This window comes from Chionomys nivalis, chromosome 18 (assembly GCF_950005125.1).
Source record: "Chionomys nivalis chromosome 18, mChiNiv1.1, whole genome shotgun sequence".
Taxonomy (NCBI): Eukaryota; Metazoa; Chordata; class Mammalia; order Rodentia; family Cricetidae; genus Chionomys; species Chionomys nivalis.
The window spans coordinates 6622213-6646005 of record NC_080103.1 but is presented as its reverse complement, the minus strand read 5'-3'; the positions used below and the strand labels follow the sequence as shown (position 1 = coordinate 6646005).

At 45.8% G+C, this 23793-nt stretch overlaps 1 protein-coding gene across 1 annotated transcript; it reads left to right on the top strand.

Annotated features, from left to right (window-relative positions):
- Positions 1–22344: 22344 nt before the first annotated feature.
- Positions 22345–22632, top strand: Lelp1 (late cornified envelope like proline rich 1). Its single transcript, XM_057793824.1, has one exon. It carries the CDS (start codon positions 22345–22347, stop codon positions 22630–22632), a length of 288 nt encoding a protein of 95 aa, XP_057649807.1.
- The last annotated feature ends 1161 nt before the right edge of the window (positions 22633–23793 follow it).

Sequence of the window (23793 nt, the reverse complement as noted above, 5' to 3'; positions counted from 1 at the left end):
TAAACATCAGTAACTACCTTCTACACTACGCTAGGCATGGTGTATCGTCTTAGGTACGTGTTCAGTGAATTTAAATGATCTTCACTTAATCTAAAGCCCAGAGCTGATGTGCTAGTTGATGGTAATTTTATCATGTGTACATACAAGAAATCTAGACACTCACCAGGAAGTCCTTTTTGTCCTCAGACAGCAGAACAAAGAGTACCTGCCTTTACCTGCCCTCTCTTCCCCCCCCCCCCCCACTTCTCTGGAGAAGTGGTACGAGGTGGCTACAATTCAGTGTCCTTCCCAGAGCACGCTGTAACTTTTCTGTGGGTCTCCAAGCACACTAGAGCCCCTCACCCTGCTGCCTGGGCCCTGTGCTCTGACCCACAGGATAGCAACTGGAAACAAAGAGCCCAAAGGCCTAGATCGCTGCATCACCTTGAGCCCATGCTCAAACCTGGAGAGCAGAATACTGGAGGGTAGGGAAGCTCGCTCGAACTCCTGATGTCTGAGCCTGACTTTCAGCGCAAAATGCGCTCATTAACCTCCCACAAAACAGCTCAGGTTTTAAAGTAAGTTAGGAAACTTGTCAGTACATCTAGATGAGGAGGCAAAATTTCCGCATAATTAAAATAGGTCAAAAGACAGCATTTGTGTGTGTGTGTGGCCGCATAAACTCATGCAGCTATAGTTTCCCCCACGCAAAGACTTTGAAAGACTGGTTGACTCTCAACTGAATCGGTTGAGACAGAAGGTTTGCAAGCAGGAGGCGCTGTGAAGATGGGAAGAAGTCACTTCTGCCCACACAGCCCATTTCAGCTCTCTGGGACACAAGATCACATCATCATGGGGGACAGCACTAAGATGGGTAGTCTCACGCTTCCTCTCTTCAAACTCTGTTCCCTAGATGTACAATTGCAGGCACCATTGTCTGCTGGTACACAGTTGACTTGTTCTCTGGCTCACTGCAGTGTATGCATGATCTTCTAAGGAAGAAGAATTCATAACCAGGGCCAGCTGCCCGTGGACACACATGGGCCACATTGGTACAGCTCTAGATAGGTTGTTAGTTAGAACTGAGCTCTGGGGATGCAGTGGCCTGTAAGTCACGGCCGCCACAGAACATGGGCTTAGCTTATAGATGAGGAAGTGAACGGGAGGAAGGGGCTTCTCCCATGTGGAGTTCTCCCATGGCAGAGTGTTTACCTCCTACTTCTTTCCCAGATCCTACCTACCTCCCCACCCACCAAAATCCACACCTTTTCTTTCTCCCTCTCATTAGAAAACAGGGGAAAAGAAAAGGAGAGAGAAAAAAGAAGAGGACAGCACGCACAGGGATGAAGATAAAATGCATGAAACACATACAGATGCAGAGTGACACGCGCTCACTTGCACAGAGATCCCCTAAAAACACAGACCAGTAAGGTAAGAAAAACACCCAGACAAAGCATTATGAGACAAAAGTCCTCCAAAAATGCCGCTGAGTTCATTTTGTGTTGATCATCTCCTGCTGGTTATGGGGCCTGCACTTAAGTGTGGTTTGTATATCCAGGAGACTACCTTGGAGAAAACCGCTCTTCCTTTTTCTTCCTTCCTCTCTCTCTCTCTGTCTCTCTCTCTTTGAGCAGGCAGTCATCAATTGGTGATTGCTTCTGTGTTAGGGATGGCTGTGTTATCCAGTTTCCTTTCTAGGGCTGGGACCTGTGTATGTCACCACAGTCTCTGTGTACTCGTGTGTGTGTGTGTGTGTGTGTGTGTGTGTGTGTGTGTCAGTCCTATTGTACCTAGAAAGTCTTGTTTCCCTGTCGTCCCCACCTCCACTGGCTCTTACAATCTTTCCACCTCATCTTTTGCATAGGCCTCTGAGCCCTGAGGAGAGGGATTTGATGGAGACATCCCCTTTAGAACTGAGCATCCCAAGGTCTCTGACTCTCTGAATGTTTGTACCCCCTAGTACCAGGAACACTAGTCAGTAGCAATGAAGGCTCTAGGTGGGCACTTGCTTGACTTCTCTGTGTTCAATGAGTTATGTAGGTGTTGTCTTCAGCAACAGGCCTTAACATGAGTTCATTGTTCTCAATTCTCCATTGATTCAAATATGTGTTTAATTGAAACAGAATTGCATCACTTTCTCCCCCCCTTTCCTAACTACCTTCCTTCAAACCCCTCACATGCCCTCCCACTCTCAAGTATAAACCTGCTGAGTCTGTTTTTGTTGATGCATGTATATGGTCCCAAGGTTGACCACTCTGGACTGGACAACCAGTATGGGGAGAGGCTAATTCTCCCAACAGTCATTGCTTACCTGTAGTTCCCTTTCCAGGGGTGGAATCCCATGAATTTCCCCTCTTCCGTGGTACCATATCCATTGATACTGTTGCTGTGATGGTTTTGTTTTATGCAGCCAGTTCTAGAAGAGACTGCTTCACCGCAGGCTTCCTGGCATTCTGGCTTTTACTTCCCACTCCCTCCTCTGTGGCGCCCCCCTGAGTTGTGTTGTAGATGTATCATATGGGGCTGGGCTCTCCACAATATGCATTGATTTGTGCATTGTGTTCAGTTATGGGTTTCTCCAATGGTCTCCATTTGCTAAAACGGGGTTCTCTTTACAAGGGGTGGTAGCTACATTACCTGTGGATTTAAGGAAAGATTTAGAATGCAATACTAAGGAATTGTGCTGGGCTTGCCAAGTGTGGTAGTATTTTCTAACGTCCATGATCTCAAAATCCCTTGGAAGCTGGTTAAGTTTCCAGTACAAAGCTCGATTTCCCTCTTGCTGGGTGGTCCTTAAGTTTGGCCAGATGGCAATCGGTTCCACTGACATGTAACACTTAGGGCACCTTTATGCGTATCTTGCCATGGTGGAAGCTGTCATGGTTCGCAGGTGGTGCAGCTGGATAAGACTGGAATTGCTTCCCTCCCTTGGCAGCTGACGTAGTGTTTCTGAGACTGTAGAAGCTGGAGTGCAGGAAAGAGGCTGTCAGGTCAGCTCCAGCTCCAAATCATCTCAACCGTTGTTGTCTTTAGCAATAGATGCTCCCTCAACCCCTAAGGGGCAACCAAGGGATGCACTGGTAATCCATATTATTTCAGGAGTCACTTGAACTACGCTGACCAATCACTGCAAAAGTTTCTCATGCCTGAAATATGAGAAGGGGAGGATGGGAGGAGCTCGGAGGATTGGGATGGTTGGGATATAGGAAGGATGGATACGGGAGCAGCGAAGTATATATCCTATCTAAGGGAGCCATCTTAGGGTTGGCAAGACTTGACTCTTGAGGGGTTCGCAGGTGTCCAGGAATATGTCCCCAGCTGGTACCTTGGGCAACTAAGGAGAGGGAACCTGAAATGACCCTATCCTATACTGATGAATATCTTGCATATCACCTTAGAACCTTCATCTGGCGATGGATCGAGGTAGAGACAGAGTCTCAATTTGGAGCAACGGTCTGAGCTCTTAAGGTCCAAATGAGGAGCAGAAGGAGGGAGAACATGAGCAAAAAATCAGGACCACGAGGGATGCACCCACCCACTGTGACAGTGGAACTGATTTATTGGGAGCCCACCAAGGCCAGCTGGTCTGGGACTGAATAAGCATGGGTTGATTCCGGACTCTCTGAGCATGGCGGTCAATGAAGACTGATGAGAAGCCAAGGACAATGGCACTAGGTTTCGATCCTAATACATGAACTGGCTTTGTGGGAGCTTAGCCTGTTTGGACGCTCACCTTTCTGGACGTAGATAGAAGGACCTTGGTCTTCCCGCAGGGCAGGGAATTTGGACTGCTCTTCAGTAACGAGAGGGAGGGGGAATGGAGTGGGGGGAGGAGAAGAGGAGTGGGGATAGGGGGAGGGAAGTGGGGGGAGGGCAATATTTGGGAGGAGGGGAGGGAAATGGGAAATGGGGAGCAGGTGGAAATTTTAATTAAAAAAGAATAAAAATAAATAAATAAGTAAAAAAAAAAAAGTTTCTCATGCCTGGTACTGGGGTTTTATAAATATACAGTTCCTATGGGCAGCACTGTCAGTCAGAGTGGCTTAACTTCTTTTAAGGTAGGTGTGTGTGTGTGTGTAGTCTTATATGCATTGTGAATAAGTTTAAGTAGATAAAAATAATGTGATTCTTTGAGACTTTAACAAACAAGAACCTTAGCATTATTTTCCCCCTTCCCTCTTCTCCCTTCCTCTTCCCCCATTGAAGACCCTTCCTTGTTACTTCATTTGCCACTTCATATCACCTATATTCAGCCATTCCCTTCCCAAATTACACACACACACAGACACACAGAGACACACACACACACAGAGTCCCCTTTGTAGGGTGTTTTTTTAAAACCCCTTCCGTCTCTGCTGCTGCCCTCTGCAGGCTTGGTGAGGTAGCTGCAAGTGCTACCTTGACCATATATAATCAGAAGAATCTGCATGTTAGCCAGGAGTGAAATGGGGGTGCTGAGTATGTGGAAGCTGACAGGGAGAAGGACAGGCCTTCGAGATGCTAAAAGAGAGTCTGCAAGGTGATGCTGATGGTGAGGGTTGGCGAATTGAGAGGTGATTTCATTGCATAGCGTTAGTTCACACTCAACACGGAACACCTGCTTCTCATGACAACTGCACTGTACAGTTTTCTCCTGGCGGGTTTCATGTTAAATCTAGAGGTATGTGGAACATGGGTCCGCTTGATGACAGCTCTGGGGGCAGGTGCCTGACACAGAATATTAATTTTGTGTGTATATCACAGTACAAGGAAGAAGGCCAGACACGATGTCTGCAGTTGAAGCTTTTTATTCGACAGTTACCAGTCCACATCTAGACACAAGTTCTTGCTCTTCACATTTTCTTTTTTTTTTCCTTGAATTTTGTTCATTTTGGAGACGGGGAGATTGTTTGGGATCTGAGTTCAGATTCATGACATCCATATGAAAAACCAGGCACAATGATGGGCACCCGTAATGCCATGCTAGAGGGATGGACAGAGGCAGGAAGACCTCTGGGGCTTGTTGGTCAGCGAGTGTAGCCCATTTCTGAGCTCCTGGTTTAAAGAGACCCCACTTCAAAAGTCAAGGAGGACCGTCTGCCGAGGAAGTTGTCTTTGTGTCAACTTCTAGCCTCTCCAGGCTTGCACGTGCACACACACACACCGCTACACCCACACACTCATGACCATTTGTCTGCTCCTCTTCGTGCTTTCCAGCTGGTCCCTGCTTCAGGTAGATGCAAGAGTGCTAGCCAGTTAAGGAAGGGAAGGCTGTATTGGTGCTCTCTGGAGCAACTGAATTGATAAGATGAATATATCTAAATGTATCAGAGAATTTATTAAACCAATGTAAATTAGAATAGTGCCAAATGTTTTCTCACACCTGAAGGATTGAGCACCTAGCATTGCCAGGTCCTTGCGGCCGGGTGCCTCACATTAGGAGTAGTGACATGGTGGCTGTCTCACATAGAAAGGCCGACAACCTGGCAGTTCCTAGATCTTTGAGGCTGGGTGCCTCAGCAGTTCCAACCTGGAGTTGAAAACCAGGAAGGTTTCTGGAGAGTCAGTACCAGAAGCCCAGAATTCCTGGTTCTGATAGCGGGAGTTAGTAGCAGCAAAAGGCCAAACCGCAAGAGGGAGCCAAAGGCAACTAATTTTCCTTCTGCGGCCCCAGTCAGGGTGAGCCATCGCGCATCAGTTAAGGCAAGCAAGGACACTTCTTCACTTACAGGTTGCTACTCAGGTAAGCCCCTACAAATACCGAAAACAAATGACATAATTCCAACATATGATGGTATCAAGAAGACATTCTTATTCCAAAAGAGACGAAACAAGCCTATAGAAAGTAAGCAACTGTACCAAAGCAAAACCAAAGTCAGGAGAGAAAATCCAAACCTTGCAGCTCCAAATACAAGCATCTGGAACTGGGGTGGCAAAGTCCGTGAGTAATATTTAGGCTTTTAATCTCCATAATTTAAATAGGATAATATAGATTTGCAGCATTTGACCACTAATATTATCATCAAAGATGCTGCATTACATGATAAAGAAATAAAAGAAATCACAGAGGTCGTCTTAACATATGCATAAGCATATTCTGAACAAATGGGGTAGGAACCTTCCTCTCAGTTACAATCCTCATTTCTATAATTGGTCACTTGGTGGTTATTGATTGTTTTGTTTTTGCTTTTTTTTTTTTTATAGCGACCTACCTCCACTACCCATTCTGTATTTCCTCTGCCCTCAGCAAGGACGCCAGCAGGTCTTCATGCTTTACCCAAAGGGGTGATGCATGTCTTTATTTCTGAAATGTCTGGGTCCTTTATCCTCCTGCCTGGGTTGGGTTGTTGCAAGTTCCCACTGACCTTAATCACAGGACATGGCAACTCCAAGAGACTCCCTAAAAATCTCCTGCACTATGGACATGATCTTCCTTATCTCCATTTTGGGAAAACAGCCAAATTTCCCCCTGGTAATCTGGATCAATCACATATCTTAACAGTGTTCCTTCCTTCTTAGCCCACTGACTCAGTGGCATCAGAAGCCCAGAACACCAGGAGGAAGTCCTTGCTTTCTGTAAAGTGCTGTGCTTGTTGCATCTCCTGGTAGAAGCGATCCCCCTTCTGGAACCAAAACTTCTAAGTCCACAGAACACAAGGTCACAGTAACAAGCAACAGGCGACCCTGGTGGATCAGTAGGGATAATAATGAATGGTGCCATTCCTATTTCCACCCCTTGAATCCTGCACCAGGGAATCTTAGTTTGAGAGAGATTGTACCATATGTTGGACACTGGTTCAAAGCATATACTGCCTTGTCAAAAACTCTCTCCCAGGGCTGGAAAGATGGCTCAGAGGTAGAGTGTTGGCTGCTCTTCTAGAGGTCCTGAGTATATTCCCAGCAACCACATGGTTCACAGCCATCTGTAATGAGATCTATTGCCCTCTTCTGGCCTGCAGGTGTACTTGCAGGCCAAACACTGTATGCATAGTAAATAAATCAATCAATAAACAAATAAATAAACAAACAAATAATTCTATCCAGCCACCAGCCTATTGCCACCCAACTGCCTCCTTAGCTGTATATTAACTGCTTTCTGTTGGTGTTTTAAAAGACCATAACAAAGGTAACATATGGAAGGAAGAGTTTGCCTTGTCTTATGGTTCTGAGGGATAGCTGTCTATCAAGGCAAGGAGGCATGGAAGCAGGAAGCTGAGACCATATCTCTAAGGGCAAACACGAACCCGAACAAAGAGGAGGTAGGACGATGCCGGGGACCAGTCTCAGCAGAGAAGCGGAGCTCGAGTCTGGCATGTCTGGAAGGTGAAGTGAGTACTGGATCATAGGATTCTGATGCGAGCTGACAGGCTAGCAGCTGCAGGTTCTTCTTCTTCACTGAGCTTCAAACCTCTGTCTTTTATTGTAAATTTTACACAAGTAAAATGATTCTTTTCTCTTGTCACAGGTTAATCATTACCTGGGCAATGCAGTTCATAAGATTCTTTGAAATCAGAACATCATCATTCATTATGACATTTCCCAGTTCCCAAGCCGCATGCCAGCCATTATGTTCTTAATTCTTAGCTGAGTTAATCATAAACCAACTTCTGAGGCTCTCACCTCAGAGGCTAACTACTTGAGGTGTACAGAAGCATAGTTCAGTGGGTTTCACTCCACCGTCATACCTTTCCCATTGTTGTTCCTCACAATTCAGATGTTGATTTATAAGGCCATAGGCAGTCAACCCTAACAGTCCTAGGTTCCACAGAAACTCTATTTATCATAGTCAAGTTTCTTTCTGTTTCAGTATAATTCTTTCGCCAATTTTCATAATCAAGCGAAGAACAATTTCTTCATTTTTCCCAAATTTCCCCAATTCTTTTATCAGTCAGGTTTTTTCCCATAACCTGTTTTATAGCTTCAATGCCTGCCCACTCTATCAGATCAAGAGGACTCATATTATCATACAGCACATTCATATTTTTAGAAACCACTGGTGTGGAAGGAGAAAAAGAACATGGAGAACAAGTACACTAATAGAATTGCTATAACCCAAGCCTGGCGGTGATGGCGCACACCTTTAATCCCAGCACTTGGGAGGCAGAGGCAGGCAGATCTCTGGGAGTTCGAGACCAGCCTGGTCTACAAGAGCTAGTTCCGGGACAGGCACCAAAGCTACAGAGAAACCCTGTCTTGAAAGAAAAAAAAATTGCTATAACCAGAATCATCTGTAACATTGCCAAATGCGTATGTAGACACCATAGAAGTGGTCCTGGGCATGCAGGTGTTTTCTCCTTGATCCTCAAGTAATCGCGCTCATTTAGCTGCCACTGGGTTGTCTGGAGGGAACTGCTTCCTGCATCTCAGGAACTGCACGGGGGAGGGGTTGGGGGCTAGGGGGCTATGCCTTGCTGTTTTCAGCAGGGCAAGGTTATGAAATCTCAAAGTTCACCCCTAGTGGCATACATACTTCCTACAGTGAAACCACAGCTCCTGACCCCCTGAAGCAGTACCACAAACTGCAGAGCAAGCATCCAAATCCGAGAGTCTACGGAGGACATTTCTCATTCAAACCACCACAGGTTTTATCTGGAAAAACGTTATTCTACTATTCTATCAAGTCAGCTACTTCATGATTGAAGGAATCACAGAGAAAACCTGAGGCTCGGCACTTTTAAAAGCTGTGGGACTTTAAAGTTTTATACTGTAATATTAACGTGAGATCTGAGAGTAAAACAAGAAAGGAACCGTTAGTTTTCAACAGCGGTGTTTGTGTGCCAGGCTGACGAGGGTCGATTGTACTGGTTAATTTTTCTCTTGACACAAACTAGAGTTATCTGGGAAAAGGCAGCCTCAGTTGAGGAATTTCCTCCGTAAGATTGACCTATAATCATATCTGCAGGACATTTTCATAATTTTTATGTCGTGGCAGACGCAGACCACTGTGGGCAGTGCCATCCCTGGGTGGCTTTGCCTGAGCAGTATAAGGAAAACAGCTGGCTGAGCAAGCCACAGGAAGTTCGTCAGGAACTGGTTTTCTCCCTGATGCCTGCTTCAGTTCCTGCCTCCGGTTTCCTTCCTGTGTTCCTGCCTTGACTTCCCCTGAGGGAGAGCTAGAAGTTGTGAGCTGAAATGAACTTTCTGACCCAAGGTGGCCAGTGTTTGATCACAGCAAAAGATAATTAACTAAGACAAAGGGTCTTTCATACAGAGGGGATGGGTCACAAACGATTCCATTAGTATATTCCCCGCGTGCGTTCCTGTGGTCTTAGCCCAGCATTTCTCAGATGCCCATTTGCCGCACTGGAGCTGTGTTTCTTCTTATAACTAGATACAAAGAATCAGGCAAGAAGGACAAAAGGGACATCCAGCTGTTAAATCCTTCAATGCATCAGGTAGATGGCTGCCTATACAACCAATATCAAAATCAAGCAACAATCTGGGTTTTCTTTTTATCTCTTTGCTTTTTAAAAGTTAATTTAGACTTTAATAGTTCCGTGTATGCATATAATATATTTTGGTTAAACTCTTCTCCCATCCTCCTTCTCCTCTGTCTCTGTCTCTCTCTCTCATTCCCACCAACTTCCTCCCTTCTTCTCCTTCCAACAAGTTCCCCTCCTGCTTTAATGTCTTATTGTTTTGTTTTGTTTTTTGCTTTTGCTTTGAGACCCATGTGGTTTAACTAGGGCTGCCTATGTGGGCCTGGCTGTGGAGCTATGCACTGGGAAATGAGTGACTTGTCAATGACTGCATCACCGGAAAACCCTGACAATGTAAATGATCAAAATAGCAGGTATTTCATACGAGACAACAAGAGAGTCTTGGTGACGACACAAAGCAAAGAACGGAAATAGAGGTATGAGAAGTTAGATAACATGGCCCAGGCTCCAGGAATCCACAGTCATGGTTTTAACAGTCAAACAGTACCCAGTTAAAGCCTGACTTGACAGATGTGAACATGTGGATGCCTGGTGCATGCCTGTCTCATCCTGACCTATCCTTACTGCAGGAGAAGAAAAGCCATTAGTCACAGGTAGCAAGAGAGGATAGTTTTCTGTAGAGATGGTTTGACACATGTTTCCAGATCCAAAGAGCTCCGCCTGGAATCAGGTTGTCCAGAGGGAATCTGTTCCCCCTGTTGAGGCCATGGAAGGCCCTCTTCAGGCCATTTAGGTCCTTCCTCTCACGACATTACACCCAGAGAGGCAGATAAGTAAAGTGGCAGGGCTGATGGAGAATGTGTTGTGTATCTGGCCAGGAGCTTCGGAATGACATATGGATCACCCTAAGACGGATCTTGGTTGTTCAAAGGATTTGGTGAGGATTATAAAGGTTATTGGCAAAGGCAGCTGAACTCCTGGAAAGGAACACGTGCATCTAATGAAAGGAGCCTATAGAATGATTGCCTTTGAGAACTATAGAGAGCTTTTACCATAGTTAATCCCAGTAAATGTGTGTGTGTGTGTGTGTGTGTGTGTGTGTGTGTGTGTGTGTGTGTGTGTGTGATATTAACTAGTATTCCTACATTCCACGATTTGGGGTCGTCAGATAATAGTTACCCCTCCCAACCAGTGTGAAAAGGACAGAAGAGAGAGTATAGCATCCTCATAAATTGTGAACTCACAGGATAGCGAGCTGAGCAGAGGATGTCGGGTTGACAGAATAAAAAGACAAGAGAAGGAATGAAGAGCAGCCCAAAGGAGGAGGTGGATGCTGGAGCAGTGCCTGTTCTGAGAGCAGACCCAGAACCTCCAGCTTCAGAAAGAGGCCTAGGGAAATGAGCAGCAGTCTCTGGACAGAAGGCAGCTCTGTGCACCTAGATCAAGGGACTTCTTGCTCCCACAGTTGCTGAGGAAGGGGAGCAGGGCTAGAGGTCATTTCTGTTTGCATCCGATGTCAGAGAGTTCTGTTGCCAGTCCCTACATAAACGTGTGCCTTCTACTTCTATGGCAATGGAATAAGAGCAGGCGTTGACAGGAAGTTTTGTGAGGACCTCCCTCCACTACACTTGCCCCACCCCCACCCTCACTGAGGCATCCATTTCTGATCTGTGCCTATGTCTCCTCTGGAGTTTCTGTGAACATTCATTCACTCAGTAACTGCCTCACTGCCAAATTCATTCCTTAACTCTTGCAGCCTGGGATTGTTATCCACATTTAAAAGAGAACTTCCACCACCTCCCACAGCTAACGGGACAACCAGACCCACAGTCTCCTCAGCTGAAAACCTCCTGTCCCTAACCTGCACAGTGCTACACCACTGCCAACCGGCTGGCCCCTCTGCTGAACTGGACACCACATGGATGGTGTTCATCATGGGCCACGGTTCAGGCTGCTCACCTGAGCACAGAAAGGAGATGATCAGAGTCCCGAGGAAGTTCCTTGTCTGGAAGCTGCTGCCAGTGTTGTGGCCATCATAGATGTGCCAGAAAGACTTCGGGGAAGGACATTTGTACAAGAAATGGCAGAGCTATGCTGGTCTCTGGGACTCCTGGGAACAAAACGACAGGAAATTTTAAATATGTGTGTGCTGTTCCTTACAGATTCCTGTCAGCCACGGAAAAATGACCTGCCAGCAGCAGCCACACAAAGTCCCCCTCCATCCCCTTCCCATGTCCTGGAGCCCTGTCCTCCACCCCTGGCCAACAGAAATGTGTCTCTCTGCAGCATCTCCCATGTCAACAGGAATGCCCACCAAAGCAGAAGTGAGACTAAAATCACCCTCCTCTTCCTGGACGTGTGGTGGCTGAAACCCTCCTCTTCCTGGACGTGTGGTGGCTGAATTCTTCTCTCATCACAGATATCTCAGAAGAGGCATCTTCTCCCTAACTCTAACTAAACTCAGAACCTTCGCAATAAACCAGCCAGGGGCTCCCATCTGCCCCGCAGACAATACATCTCTTTAAGATGGACAGGCTTGTACTTCTGTAGGAACCCCCATTGCCATATGTGAGACCATGACCCATTCCCCTGTGGCTGTATCCTGTACCCACAATGACACTGGTCCCTAACAACACCTACCACAGGAACCTGGGAGTCCTATGGAAAGAAAAACAACAAAACCTTACTACATTTTCTTCAGATTTCATACAGAAAAGGGGGGGCTCTCCTAAATGAGTTCCAAGTTCATTGGGGAAGTCATCCCTGCCATGCACAACAGAGGACCCAGTGAAGCTCCAACTCCCCTGCCCTTGAGCCTCCCTCCTCCCTCCTGGATTCTTCCCAGGCCCTCTCTGTACCTACAGTCCAATCCCCAACCATTGGACACACGGCTGGTTTCTGGTCCTTCCGTCAAAGGCACTCTCCTTGAGGAGTCTCAGCTATTCTTCTGGTGTCATCTAAACTAACACATGCCCAGGGGTGGGGGTGGACAGTGGGAACTGGCAATGGTTCAGGAAAGGGACTAATGGCTTAGCCAAGAACGCAGCATCCAGAGGAATGAAGAGGAACCCTGGGGAGCCCTTCATTCTCCAAGTTCCACTGACAGGATCCCACAAAATACTCTCCTCTGCCTCATTCCCAGGGGAAAGGTAGACGTAAGGAGATGGAGATACTGGGCAGGATGGAAGCATCAGGGTCAGGTCACTGAGTAACAGAGAAAACAACATTCCCTTTGAATCGTATTCACTGTGCAATGTATCAGTTACCTACCAAACGAAACTAAAGATTCTAAATAGCATATTATCTCTGCTACATACAGCTATAAGATATTAATACTGCAATCAAAATTTCAAACGTCACCCTCTATCTGATATCTGGGGGTTCATTCTAGTGTAAGGAATGACCATGGTAGTGCAAACAATGCCAAAATAAACACAGTAAGTTTAAAACTGTCTCTGTGGAAGCAGGCGTAATGCTTAGAAGACATCCTGGATTTTGTTAAAATGTTTGGGGGATACAAATATATGTCTAAGCCAGGTGGTAATCCCAGCAATTGAAGTGAGGGAGACGGGGGAGGCAGACAGTCCTCAGCTACACAGCAAGTCTGAGGACAACCTGGGCTACAGAACTATGTGAGATGTCTAAAAGATTAGTGGAATGTGTGTGTGTGTGCACGCATGTGTGCATGCGTGTGTGGGGGCGCGTGCGTGTGTGGGTGTGTATATGTATGTGTGTGTGCATGTTTGTGTGTCTGTGTATCTGTGTGTGTGTTTCCTGCCTTCAGGAAACAAAACTTTATGAACAAAACAAATACAGAGGCCATCAGAATTCTAGATGGTGAGTATTGGCAATGAATTTTTAACTGGTAGGCTGCATAATAAATACTTCTGAAAGATGTTCTGTCCTAACCCTGGACTAATGGACCTGTTACCTATGTCTCAGTTAAGGATTCTGAGATGAGATTATTGAGTACATATGACTACAAAAGTGGAATCTTGCAGTATTTGTTTTACCAAAAACCAGGCATATATGGAGATGGCAGAATGTCCTTCTAAAGTCGGAAGGGTATTCTGCTGCGTGTAGTTATCACATTCATCAAGTCCGCCCATCTAGCAGTACCATGTAGTCTAGTTCCACTTCTTAGCTGTTTGACAGGGCTAGTGGCTATTGTCCCAACGTGTGCTGCCATCTGGTGGCAACAGATCATCAGGAAAACCGAGCTTATAGGGCTGGAGAGATGGCTCAGCTGCTCAGAGTGTGAGCTGCTCCTCCAGAGGGCCCAAGTTTGGTTCCCAGCTCCTACATCAGGTGGGAGAGGGATCTGAAGTGTGTGGCCTCTGCAAGTGTCTTCATGTATGTGACATACATACACACAGAAATGCATACACATAAAGTAAAAATAAAAGTAAATTCAGCCTTCCTGTTTACTTAGGCAATATTATATCCTTCTGGAGTCTTTGATGGAGTTGAAGAATAGTAATAATTATAGTTTTTCTTAGATATGATAAAAGATAAAATAAATATAAATATTGTAAATGTAATTCTTGCTTGATACCTGTTTTGTTATATGTAATTTTACTACATTAAAGTCAAAGCCTTCCTTTTTATTTAAACAGAAAGGGGGAGGAGGTGTGGAGGTGTAGAATTCCTTTTGTATCCTGTGAGTGTGTTTTATTGCCATTGGTTAATAAAGAAGCTGCTTTTGACCAATGACTTAACAGAGTAAAGCCAGGTGGGGAGTCCTAACAGAGATGTAGAGAGAGAGTAGACAGAGTCAGGGGATTGTTGAAGTGTGGAGTTGTAACTCTGTGTGTACTGTGAACAGTCAACAATATGTACTTCAAAGTTGCACTATTTCAAAACAGGTGTTTTATCCAGGTACTCATACACTATTTTTTTGTACTGCTGGTATTGTACCAAAAACATTTTCTTTTATTGTTACTTGCTTTTTAAACTTTGTTTAGCCACTTAAAATCTGCTTATGGCACAATTTGCCTCAAATCCATTCCAAGTAATATATTTGTTTTCCAATAAAAAAAATTACAACTAAAAAAAAAAGATTCTCTGGTGTGAGTTGGTATCTATGGATATGGCAGGGTGTGATGAGGAGTCATTTTATTGTTATGCCCCTTTGGCAGAATAATAGCATAGATTTCCCCCTATGTCCATGACCTATCTAGTCTCAGGTACTTGCAACTTTAGCAGGGTCAGGCATACGTTCCATCACATGAAATTGTCCTTAAATCTAGTCAGAAAGTGTTTAATTAATCCCATGACATTTGTGCCACTATTTTATTGGTATATTTTTCAGCCAGGACACTGTTGTAGGTCACGGGATTTATAGATGAGTGATAATGATGGTTACATTTCCTTCTCCAGTAGCGTGCAGAATACTTTCCAGCCCCATGAGTGCCAGTTAGTAGGAGTAAAGCTTCCAGTTAGACACCAGCTTGACTTCTCTATGAACATGTGTCTTCCACAACAGAGCTTTGCCATCAGGTTGTGAGGAGCAGCCAATAGCCTCGGCAATAGCCAATGATGTTTGGGGGTTTCAGGGGAACCCTTTGGTTAATGACTCTACAAGATGCAACCCATTCCTGAAATTGGAGGCTTTTCTTGATAGTATAAGATATCTGCTTGTGGCATTGTCTCTCCTGTTAATTGGTAGCTTCATTAAGATTCCTTTTAGGTGCGTATTTGTTTTTGGAAGCTTCCGCTTCCATATGGGTTTTCAAATGCCCTTTATTGTAGGTGTTCTTCAACAATATCTCCTCTTTTACAAAATAGCAGAGCTGAAAAGAATATAGGAAAGGGAACATTTATTCATGGCTGGGTGCAAACTTGCACAAACACTATGGAAACAAGCACGGCAGTTCCTCAGGAAGCTGGGAATTGATATACTTCAAGATCCAACTATACTACTCTTGATAATAACCCCAAATGATTCTATACCCTACTATGGAGATACTCTCATCCATGTTTATTGCAACTCTATTCATAACAGCCAGAAATTGGAAATAGCCTAGATGTCCATCAACTGATGAAGAGACAGTGAAAATGTGGCCCATTCACACAATGTAATATTATTCAGCTGTTAAGAAAAATGAAGTTATGAAATTTTCAGGTAAATGTATAGTGCTAGAAAAAATCTTCCTGAATAAGACAAGACATACACTGTCTTATGTATGTATATTTTTCTCTTACATGGAGTGCCAAGGAGAGGATCTCCCAAAGAAAGAGAAATAGAATACAGTATTACAATAGACTCAGAATGTTTTATTCCCTTTGCTCTCCTCTGGCATAGTACCAGCCCTTACTCAGAACAAATCAGAAACAGCTGGCTGAGCCGGGGAGCAGAACTCCACGAGCAAGTGAGGAAGATGATCTATGTTCTTGTGCAGGCGGTACAGGTGGGAAAGAGAAGGCATTAGCATTCAGGGAAATTATTTCCTGGTTATGGAAATAAGGAGATTCACGTCTTAGCATCGCCCTAAAAGCCAATAGAAATTTCACCCTAGAGGGAAGAGTCAAGCCCTGGAGAAAGGAAAAGGGTAGTAAAGGTTTCAAGAACAGGAATAGTGGTCCTGACTTTATTCTTTGAGTACTGCTTATATGACAAAATTTACCAAGAAAAATAAAAAAAGCGCAATGAGGGCAGAACTTCAGTGGGGACATGGGATGGCAAAGAAGGGAATGTGGAGGGGGTAACTAATACTAGGGACGTCTGAAATATTCATTTGAAAGCTTACTATTTCATAAGCTTCATGGATGAATAGGTAGACAGACAGACGGGTGACAAAAATTGAAATGAAATTGTCCAACACAGAGGTTAACTCTACTCCTAGAAACCACAGGTTGTCAAGCAAAAAAACAGGTAAGGCACACCTCCTTACCAGTTGTTGATCAGTGAGGCCCCAGAGACCACCGAAAGAACACAAGCTATTCTCACTGCTCCCGGTTGCCCACCAGAACTTGATGTCAAGACCCTATAACTGCAGACATCATACACTGGACACAAGACATAGAGAAATCCAACTGATTCTGGCCAGGAAGCTTCCTCGATGCATGCTAGCTTCCACAGTACCACAAGGGGCCATGACGGCTGCAGGGAGGAAAAGTCAAGGTCTTACCCATCTGAGAACACTGTGAGCCATGATAATGACCCTCTGGGAAGATTTGTCCATGAGTGCAATAGTGGTTTGAATACTGTGTGAGTAGTCAAGTGTTTTCTAGTTGGATTTAAGACCCCTCTGCAGGAGCAAATGCATATCTGTTGCTGTAAATCTGACCAAGAATCCAAGGCTGGGGAGCCCACATGCCCTAGGTGACACTATTACTGTAGTTGTGTTAAATTGACATAGTGCAAAATTAGCTCCTAAATACTTCTCTACACTCAGAAGTGTATTTCTCAGTCCCCTTCAAAAAGCTTTTCGCAGCGGACATTGGTTAATACTGATATTCACAACTTGTCAAAGTGCAGAGAATTAAATGTGTCTATAAAATGCTTTACACTAAATGAGACCTCTGTATCACAGTTCCTGCCCCCAAGGCTCAGGGAATGTCACAGGAAAGTGAGCAGAAATAGCAGAGAAGACAGAGGTTAAGGTAGACCAGAGCACAGCAATGAGTCTGGACACGGCTGGCCTGTTGCACTCACTTATTCAAGTAGCTATGGCTGCATGAACACCTGTGCAAGATGAAGTCAGCCAACATCCCAGCACAAGGAGGGGAAAGCTCTGAAGCCCCACCTTAAGAGGAGGATCTTTGGGCAGCTGGAGTGGAGGACATGGAAGATGGATCCAGGGGGAGTTGGAAGGGGAGTTCCAGGAGAAGATCATCAAAATATATTGTGTTCATATGTGAAATTCTTGAAGAATAAACTAAAAAGTGAAAAATAAAGACTTTGTCATAAAGCTATAGAAGGAAATTCTAGCTAAAATTGCCAATTATTAGAATTTCCCTGACCTTTTGGTACACACCGTGGAACCACGAAATTTCTGGTGTGTATGTGTGTGTGTGTGTGTGTGAGAGAGAGAGAGAGAGAGAGAGAGAGAGAGAGAGAGAGAAAGGTGCACCTATGTACATGAATTCAGAGGTCACATCAGGAAGTCAGGTGTCCTCCTCTACCCTCTTCAGCCCTTTGGCCTTGAGGCAGGGTCTCTCGATGAACCTACCACTTTCACTGAAGGGGATCATCAACACAGTCTCGGGATCCACCCAGCTCTGCCCCACCTTCAGAGTTATGGGAACAGCCTAGGGAGTCTAACACCTGTCTTCACACTTCGTAGAGTAAGTATTCTTACTCACTGAGACATCTCTCCCAGCCATCTGATGGCTTTGGTTAGCCTTCATGTCTAAATTACTATTGTTTATTAATGACATTTATATGAACTGTCCTTACTCAAAACAGAAATTATGTTTTAACATTAACATTGAAATACTTAATCTCGCTGGAAACATCACCAAGATATTTAACTGGAAGGCAGAAAATGGTAGCAAGGAGGAAGAACAGTGTAAGAGCTGAAAAGGTACATTTCAGGGCCAAGGTCAGAAATGAGAAGCAACTAGAAACACAGAGCTGGGGAGGTGGCTCAGCTGATAGGGCGCTTGCTTCGTAAGCACCAGGACCTGAATTCAGTACTCAGGAACAATGCATTAAAAAGAAAAGAAAGAAAAAGAGCTGGTCATGGTAGCATGGTGACACACTTTTGGAATCCCATTGCTGTGAAAAGTCAGACCAATGGACCCTGGAGTTTGTTAGCCACTGAGAAATCGTGACGGGGGGAGTCGGGGAGGGGTAAGAAAAGAGAGAAGGGGAGAGGAGGGGAGAGGAAAGGAAAGGAGAGAAAAAATAGTGCCTATGCCTGAGGAATAACACCCAACGCCTCTGGCACACACCTGCATGAACATACACATGCACACACACACACACCTGAGCACACCTGTGTACATACACAAACATGGCACACATATGTAAACTATGAGAGGGAGGGAGAGATAAAGAGAGCACAGACACAGAAAGAGATCCAGAAACCCGAGGGATGAAGCCCCCAGGCAGCGCACTGGCAGCAAATTCAGTGAACACTGCCTGACTGCTCTTGATGCGTCCCTGATCTTTACAACCCCCAACACTAAGGCTGTGCAACGGTGAGAGTGTAGGTTTTACACTTGGTAATGAGTGTGGCACTCAAGGTAAATTATCCTAAACAGGGGCTACTATTATATCATTTTGTAGGTAACAGAATTGAGACGTAGACTGGGTCGGTAAATTACTAGGGAAGGGAAGGATGAAAGCAGGATTTGAACCTAGGAATCTGACACGGAGGCCCTACCTAGCTGTTAGCCACCCATCTTGGCGAGACAGTGGCACTTACTCATCACTCCTCGCAGCTTCTCTCCTGAGCCCCAGTCACCTAAGCAACACTGTGTGTCCTCTCATTGGTCACTGCCACCAGCCCACAGAGCTGGAGCCCAGTGTGAGGCTGGAAGCAGGGTACCAGATGCAGCATGAGCAGATATGCCGAGTTAGAACGGGAAGATTTCAAAGGCTGAGAAGATGCGCGAATCGTGCTGGTCTAGGGTCACTAGATAATATTCTTGAGTGAGGAGGAAAGAAAGACGAAAGAAAGATGACAGCGGTTAGAGAAAAGAAAAAAAGCCCTTTGGCACTGACTCCAAAAAATGGCTCCTTCTCCATATGCATCAGTAGCTGCATCTGGAATTGGGCAGTAAGTGGAGATCGGCTCCCTCAAATGGATGTGGGGGCAGCTTTGGGGAAACGGAGTTCATGGCAAGTTATATAGGGAAAAAAATGAGTGGTCTGCACAAAGACTGTGTCTCCAACACCAGTTATCCCAAGCGGCTAATGCCCCGCCTCCCTCTGCTGATTAGGCGTGTTTGCGATCATTGTTTAAGGCCTCGTTCATTCTTCCCTTCTCTGTGAATTATGATTCTCTCTCCTCCATATCTGTTCTCTTTCCTCTCCCTCAATCCTGCCTCTGGACCAACTCATTTTCATCCACTCAATAAAGACTGTTGGATTAAAAAAAGTTCAAGGTCTCTGGCCGGCCCAGTGGCACAAGTCAAAACCCAGTTCCCACTATCACTAAAGAGCTTCCTGTGTGGCCGCACGCCCGATTCTCAGGCTCAGACACCTAGCCCACCAGTGCAAAGATACTTCAGTTCCCGGGAACGGTAGCACTCTCGTCCTGAAATTGGAATCATCTCTGCTTCCTTCTCAATCTCTCCACAGAAGCTGCCCCCTGCGGTGATGCTCCATCAGCACCCGCCCCCTGTGTTCACCAGTGTCTTCCTTCAGACACAAGCATCTTATAAGCTTTCTCCAGTAGCCTGGCCCCATTATCCACTTTCGCTACGCCACCGGCTCCATCCATCCCACCCTCTGCTGTCAGGGTTTGAACACCTTAGATATGATCATAAAATATTTTTAATAAAGAGTCCCTTGTGGGGCTGGAGATAAAGAGCGCTGGCTGCTCTTGCAGAAAACCGGGGTTCGGTTCCCACTCCTCATGTGGAGCTCATGAGCACTGGCACCTCACCACCTCTGTATCCCCACTTCCGGGTATTCTTATGCCTCTTGGCCTCTGTGGACACCAGGTACATGCAGTGCGCACAGTTACCTGAATCAGGCAAAACAGACACATAAATAAAGATGAAAAATAAAAAGTTTTTTAAAAAAAAAACCACGTGATACTCCAGCGACTGACGCCAAGATGAGAGAGTCCCAGGACTGAGTTCAAGCCCTGTCTCTGCTGAGCTCCGTTTACTGCTATTCCCAACAGTCTCCCATTGCCACTAAGTGGTACCCCGGTTCCAACTGTAAACTTCCCTGTCCAAACTTTTGACAAGACCAGAAAGGACCTCTGAGAGGCCTTTCCACGCAGCAGGACCTGGGGTTAACGAGACTGGTCAGTAGTGGTCGGGAACGTCAGATTCACTACTTACAATGCACATTAACCTTGAATATCAAAAGGTGACTACATCCTGAGTGCAAAAAAAATAAATCCCTGCCCTCCCACCAGACATGTCGGAGCAGGGGAGGACGGGGAAGGAGAAGTAATGCAGAGACGTTAAGAAAAGTGGTTAAATAATCTTGGGGCTTGGGTTAGCAAGTGTGAGAAGATAAGCGAGAGTTCAGGATCTCATGTTACTAAAATCAGGAAAAGAAAATGAATGGAGCCGGGAGGTGGTGGCACACGCCTTTAATCCCAGCACTCGGGAGGCAGAGGCAGGCGGATCTCTGGGAGTTCGACGCCAGCCTGGTCTACAAGAGCTAGTTCCAGGACAGGCTCCAAAACCACAGAGAAACCCTGTCTCGAAAAACCAAAAAAAAAGAAAAAAAGAAAAGAAAATGAAAGTGACTGACCCAGAGAACTTTCTAGAAAGGTGAAGGGAAAACAGCTTTGAGAGTCTAGGGAGGGAACAGACCACAGGTGTTCAGTTAGGCAGCTTTTCCACTCCTGGAAGCAACGAGCCTTCTGCCCTTTGAGCCTCCACAGCAGCCCCGTTAGGTTAGGCTGGGAGTTGAGTAATCATAGCTAGATTCTCTTGAATTGAGTTAGAAGTCACCCAGCATTCACTACTCATGATGCTGTAATGATGTCATAAACGGAGCTGCCTGCCCCCAGCCCACCCCCAGCTTCCTCAGAGCGCAGCAGGGGAACCAGCAGGGAAGTCCACCTCCCCAAGCACAGCCCTTCCATCTACCTCACTCGACTGCTTGCCAGTTTCACTACCAACAGAAAGGGGTGAGTTGCACCTGAGCAGCCACGGCTGTTCTTGTGCATCTGGGTCCTAAGAACGACCTGCAGCAACCCCAGGACCGAGCAGGATTGAGAGGGGTTTGTTTTGTAAAAGTTTCTTGTTCTTTTCAATAGCAAGGACTAGAGTGGACTTTACCCATTTTGGAGTTCCATTTAAAGATCTGCCTCCCCAGAGAGACATACTGACATTTGAACTACATTTCATGGAATTTTAGTTTTTATTATTAAATAAAATCAAAAGCATACCAACTAAAGCCAGCTTCAAGCGTTGTTAGAAGCTAGAAACCCAGCCGGGCAGTGGTGGCACACGTCTTTAATCCCAGCACTCAGGACGTAGAGGCAGGCAGATCTTTGTGAGTTCGAGACCAGCCTGGTCTACAAGAGCTAGTTCCAGGACAGGCCCCAAAGCTAACAAAGAAACTCTGTCTCAAACCCCGCCCCCCAAAAAAACAAACAAAACTAAAAACCGTGTCCAAATCCAGAAGTCAAGTTTTCCTTAAAGAAAGCCCTACCTCAGGGCAGAACTCAACATAAAAGGAATTCCCTTCTGGAAATCATATTTCTTGCTTCAAACATTCATACATTCACGAAATTAGATTCCCCCACTTAATCTCTTCTCTCCTGACCTCTTCCTTCCCCCCCCCGACTGTTTGACAGAGCCTGGTGATCCTTTGAGGGGAGGGAAGGACAGTTCTAGAATGGTTCATGGGGCTAAAAATAGTCTCAGTTGCCTTCCCTGCCTCAGTCTACCAGAAAACAAAGCAGTTTTCAAGACTGGATGGCCTAGGAGTCAACTCACAGATGTGCCTGCCATTCCCAGCTTATTCACTCACCTGCTTCCCGAGGGTAACGACATGGCCACCTAGGGCCACCAAGGCTTCCAGCAATGCAATCCACATTATGGATTTTGAAATAATGACTTACATGAATTGTGCCAAACACAAGGGGTTACAAAAAAATACCAACACTGAAATTCCAAGTCTTATGGTTGTTGTGACATTCCAGGACCCTGAGAGCACCTGCTTGGAGTCTAGAGTGGAAGCAGGGAGAGAGGGAATCAGAGTGAGGGCAGGCAACTAAACACACCCCAAGTCCACAGGCAAGAATGGCTCACTTAGATGTTATAGAGACCGAAACATGAAAACAGCATGGGCCAGCAGGAAGAAGCCCTCACTGACACTCTGTCTCTCGTTTCTTCTCAGGCCTACATATCCAAGAACAAAATGTCGAGTGATGATAAGAACAAGCCCAGTGTCCCCAGGAATGAGCCCAAGTACTGTGACCCCAGATGTGAACAAAAGTGTGAGGCCAAATGCCAGCCCAGCTGTCTAAGGAAGCTGCTGCAGCGCTACTCTGACAAGTGTTCACTGAAGTGCCCACCACCACCAAAGTGCCCCCCCTGTCCCCCGTGTCCGCCATGCCCCCTGCAATGTCCACCACCATGCCCCACCATGGTGTGTGTTGAAACCTGCCCTCCCAGGTGCCCCTGCTCATGCCCACCCCCAGAGTGAGGCACCATGGGCAACACTAACCCCAGTGTCACTGGCCTCCATTACCACCTACAGCCTTGTGGGGCTAGAAGCAAAACCATGAACTGACAAGTAAACACGTTCCTCTGCTGCGCAAGACTTCCGTCTCGGAGGACTCACTTTGTTCTCTGGTGGTGGTTACACAGCACTGTACCAAGAAGCAATCCTTGGCCGTGAGAGCTCCAGGGGCCCCACAGCCTCTACCTGTCGCTTAGAGCTGCCAAGCCCCGCTGGAGCAAAGTCTGAATGATTCTTAAGTGTGGTTGTGCCTGGTAAAGTATTGTAATCCCAGGAAACAGGACACATGAAGAGTGTGTGTGTGTGTGTGTGTGTGTGTGTGTGTGTGTGAGAGAGAGAGAGAGAGAGAGAGAGAGAGAGAGAGAGAGAGAAACAGACAGACAGACAGATAGAGACAGAGAGAGTGAGAGACAGAGAAAGAGAGAAAGATTGGTCAGAGATCTAGAAACGTTCAAGAACCGACGTTCCACCGACCTGCCTTTGGCCCTGCTGCATAACTCTCAGGCAAAGGGCTCGGAGAGCCTGGGTTTAAACTCTAGCTCAACCCCCTAATGACACTGTGACCTTACATCTGCCACTTAACTTGCTCATGCCTCGGTTTCCTCCACTGTGCCATAGGGAGGACAGTCCTATTTCAGTCAGGGGTTGGGTGTCCTGGAGCACAGCAGGTGGGTGAAGAGGTGGTAAGTACAAGGTCCACTTGGCTCCCCTGCTGCACAGTCTGCTCCGTGTAGACTCTAATTCTGCTGAGCACAGCACTCGAGTTCCCAAGTGCCCCTGTAGACTTAGAAATAGATAGTTTTTACTGTTTTTATTGAGCTACAAAATTTTCTCTGCTCCTCTCTTTTTCTCGCCCCTCCCCTTCTATCTTCTCCCATGATTCCCACACTCACAATTTACTTAGGAGATCTTGTCTTTTTCTACTTCACATGTAGATTAGATCCATGTATGTCTCTCTTAGGGTCCTCATTTTATCTAGGCTCTCTGGGATTGTGAGTTGTAGGCTGGTTTTCTTTGCATTATGTCCAAAAACTACGTATGAGTGAGTACATATTTGTCTGGGTCTGGGTTACCTCACTCAATATGATGTTTTCTAGATCCATCCATTTGCCCACAAATTTCAAG

What these genes read in the sequence shown, in the direction of transcription:
- Lelp1 (XM_057793824.1), top strand. Translation starts at nt 22,345, where the DNA reads ATGTCGAGTGATGATAAGAACAAGCCCAGTGTCCCCAGGAATGAGCCC.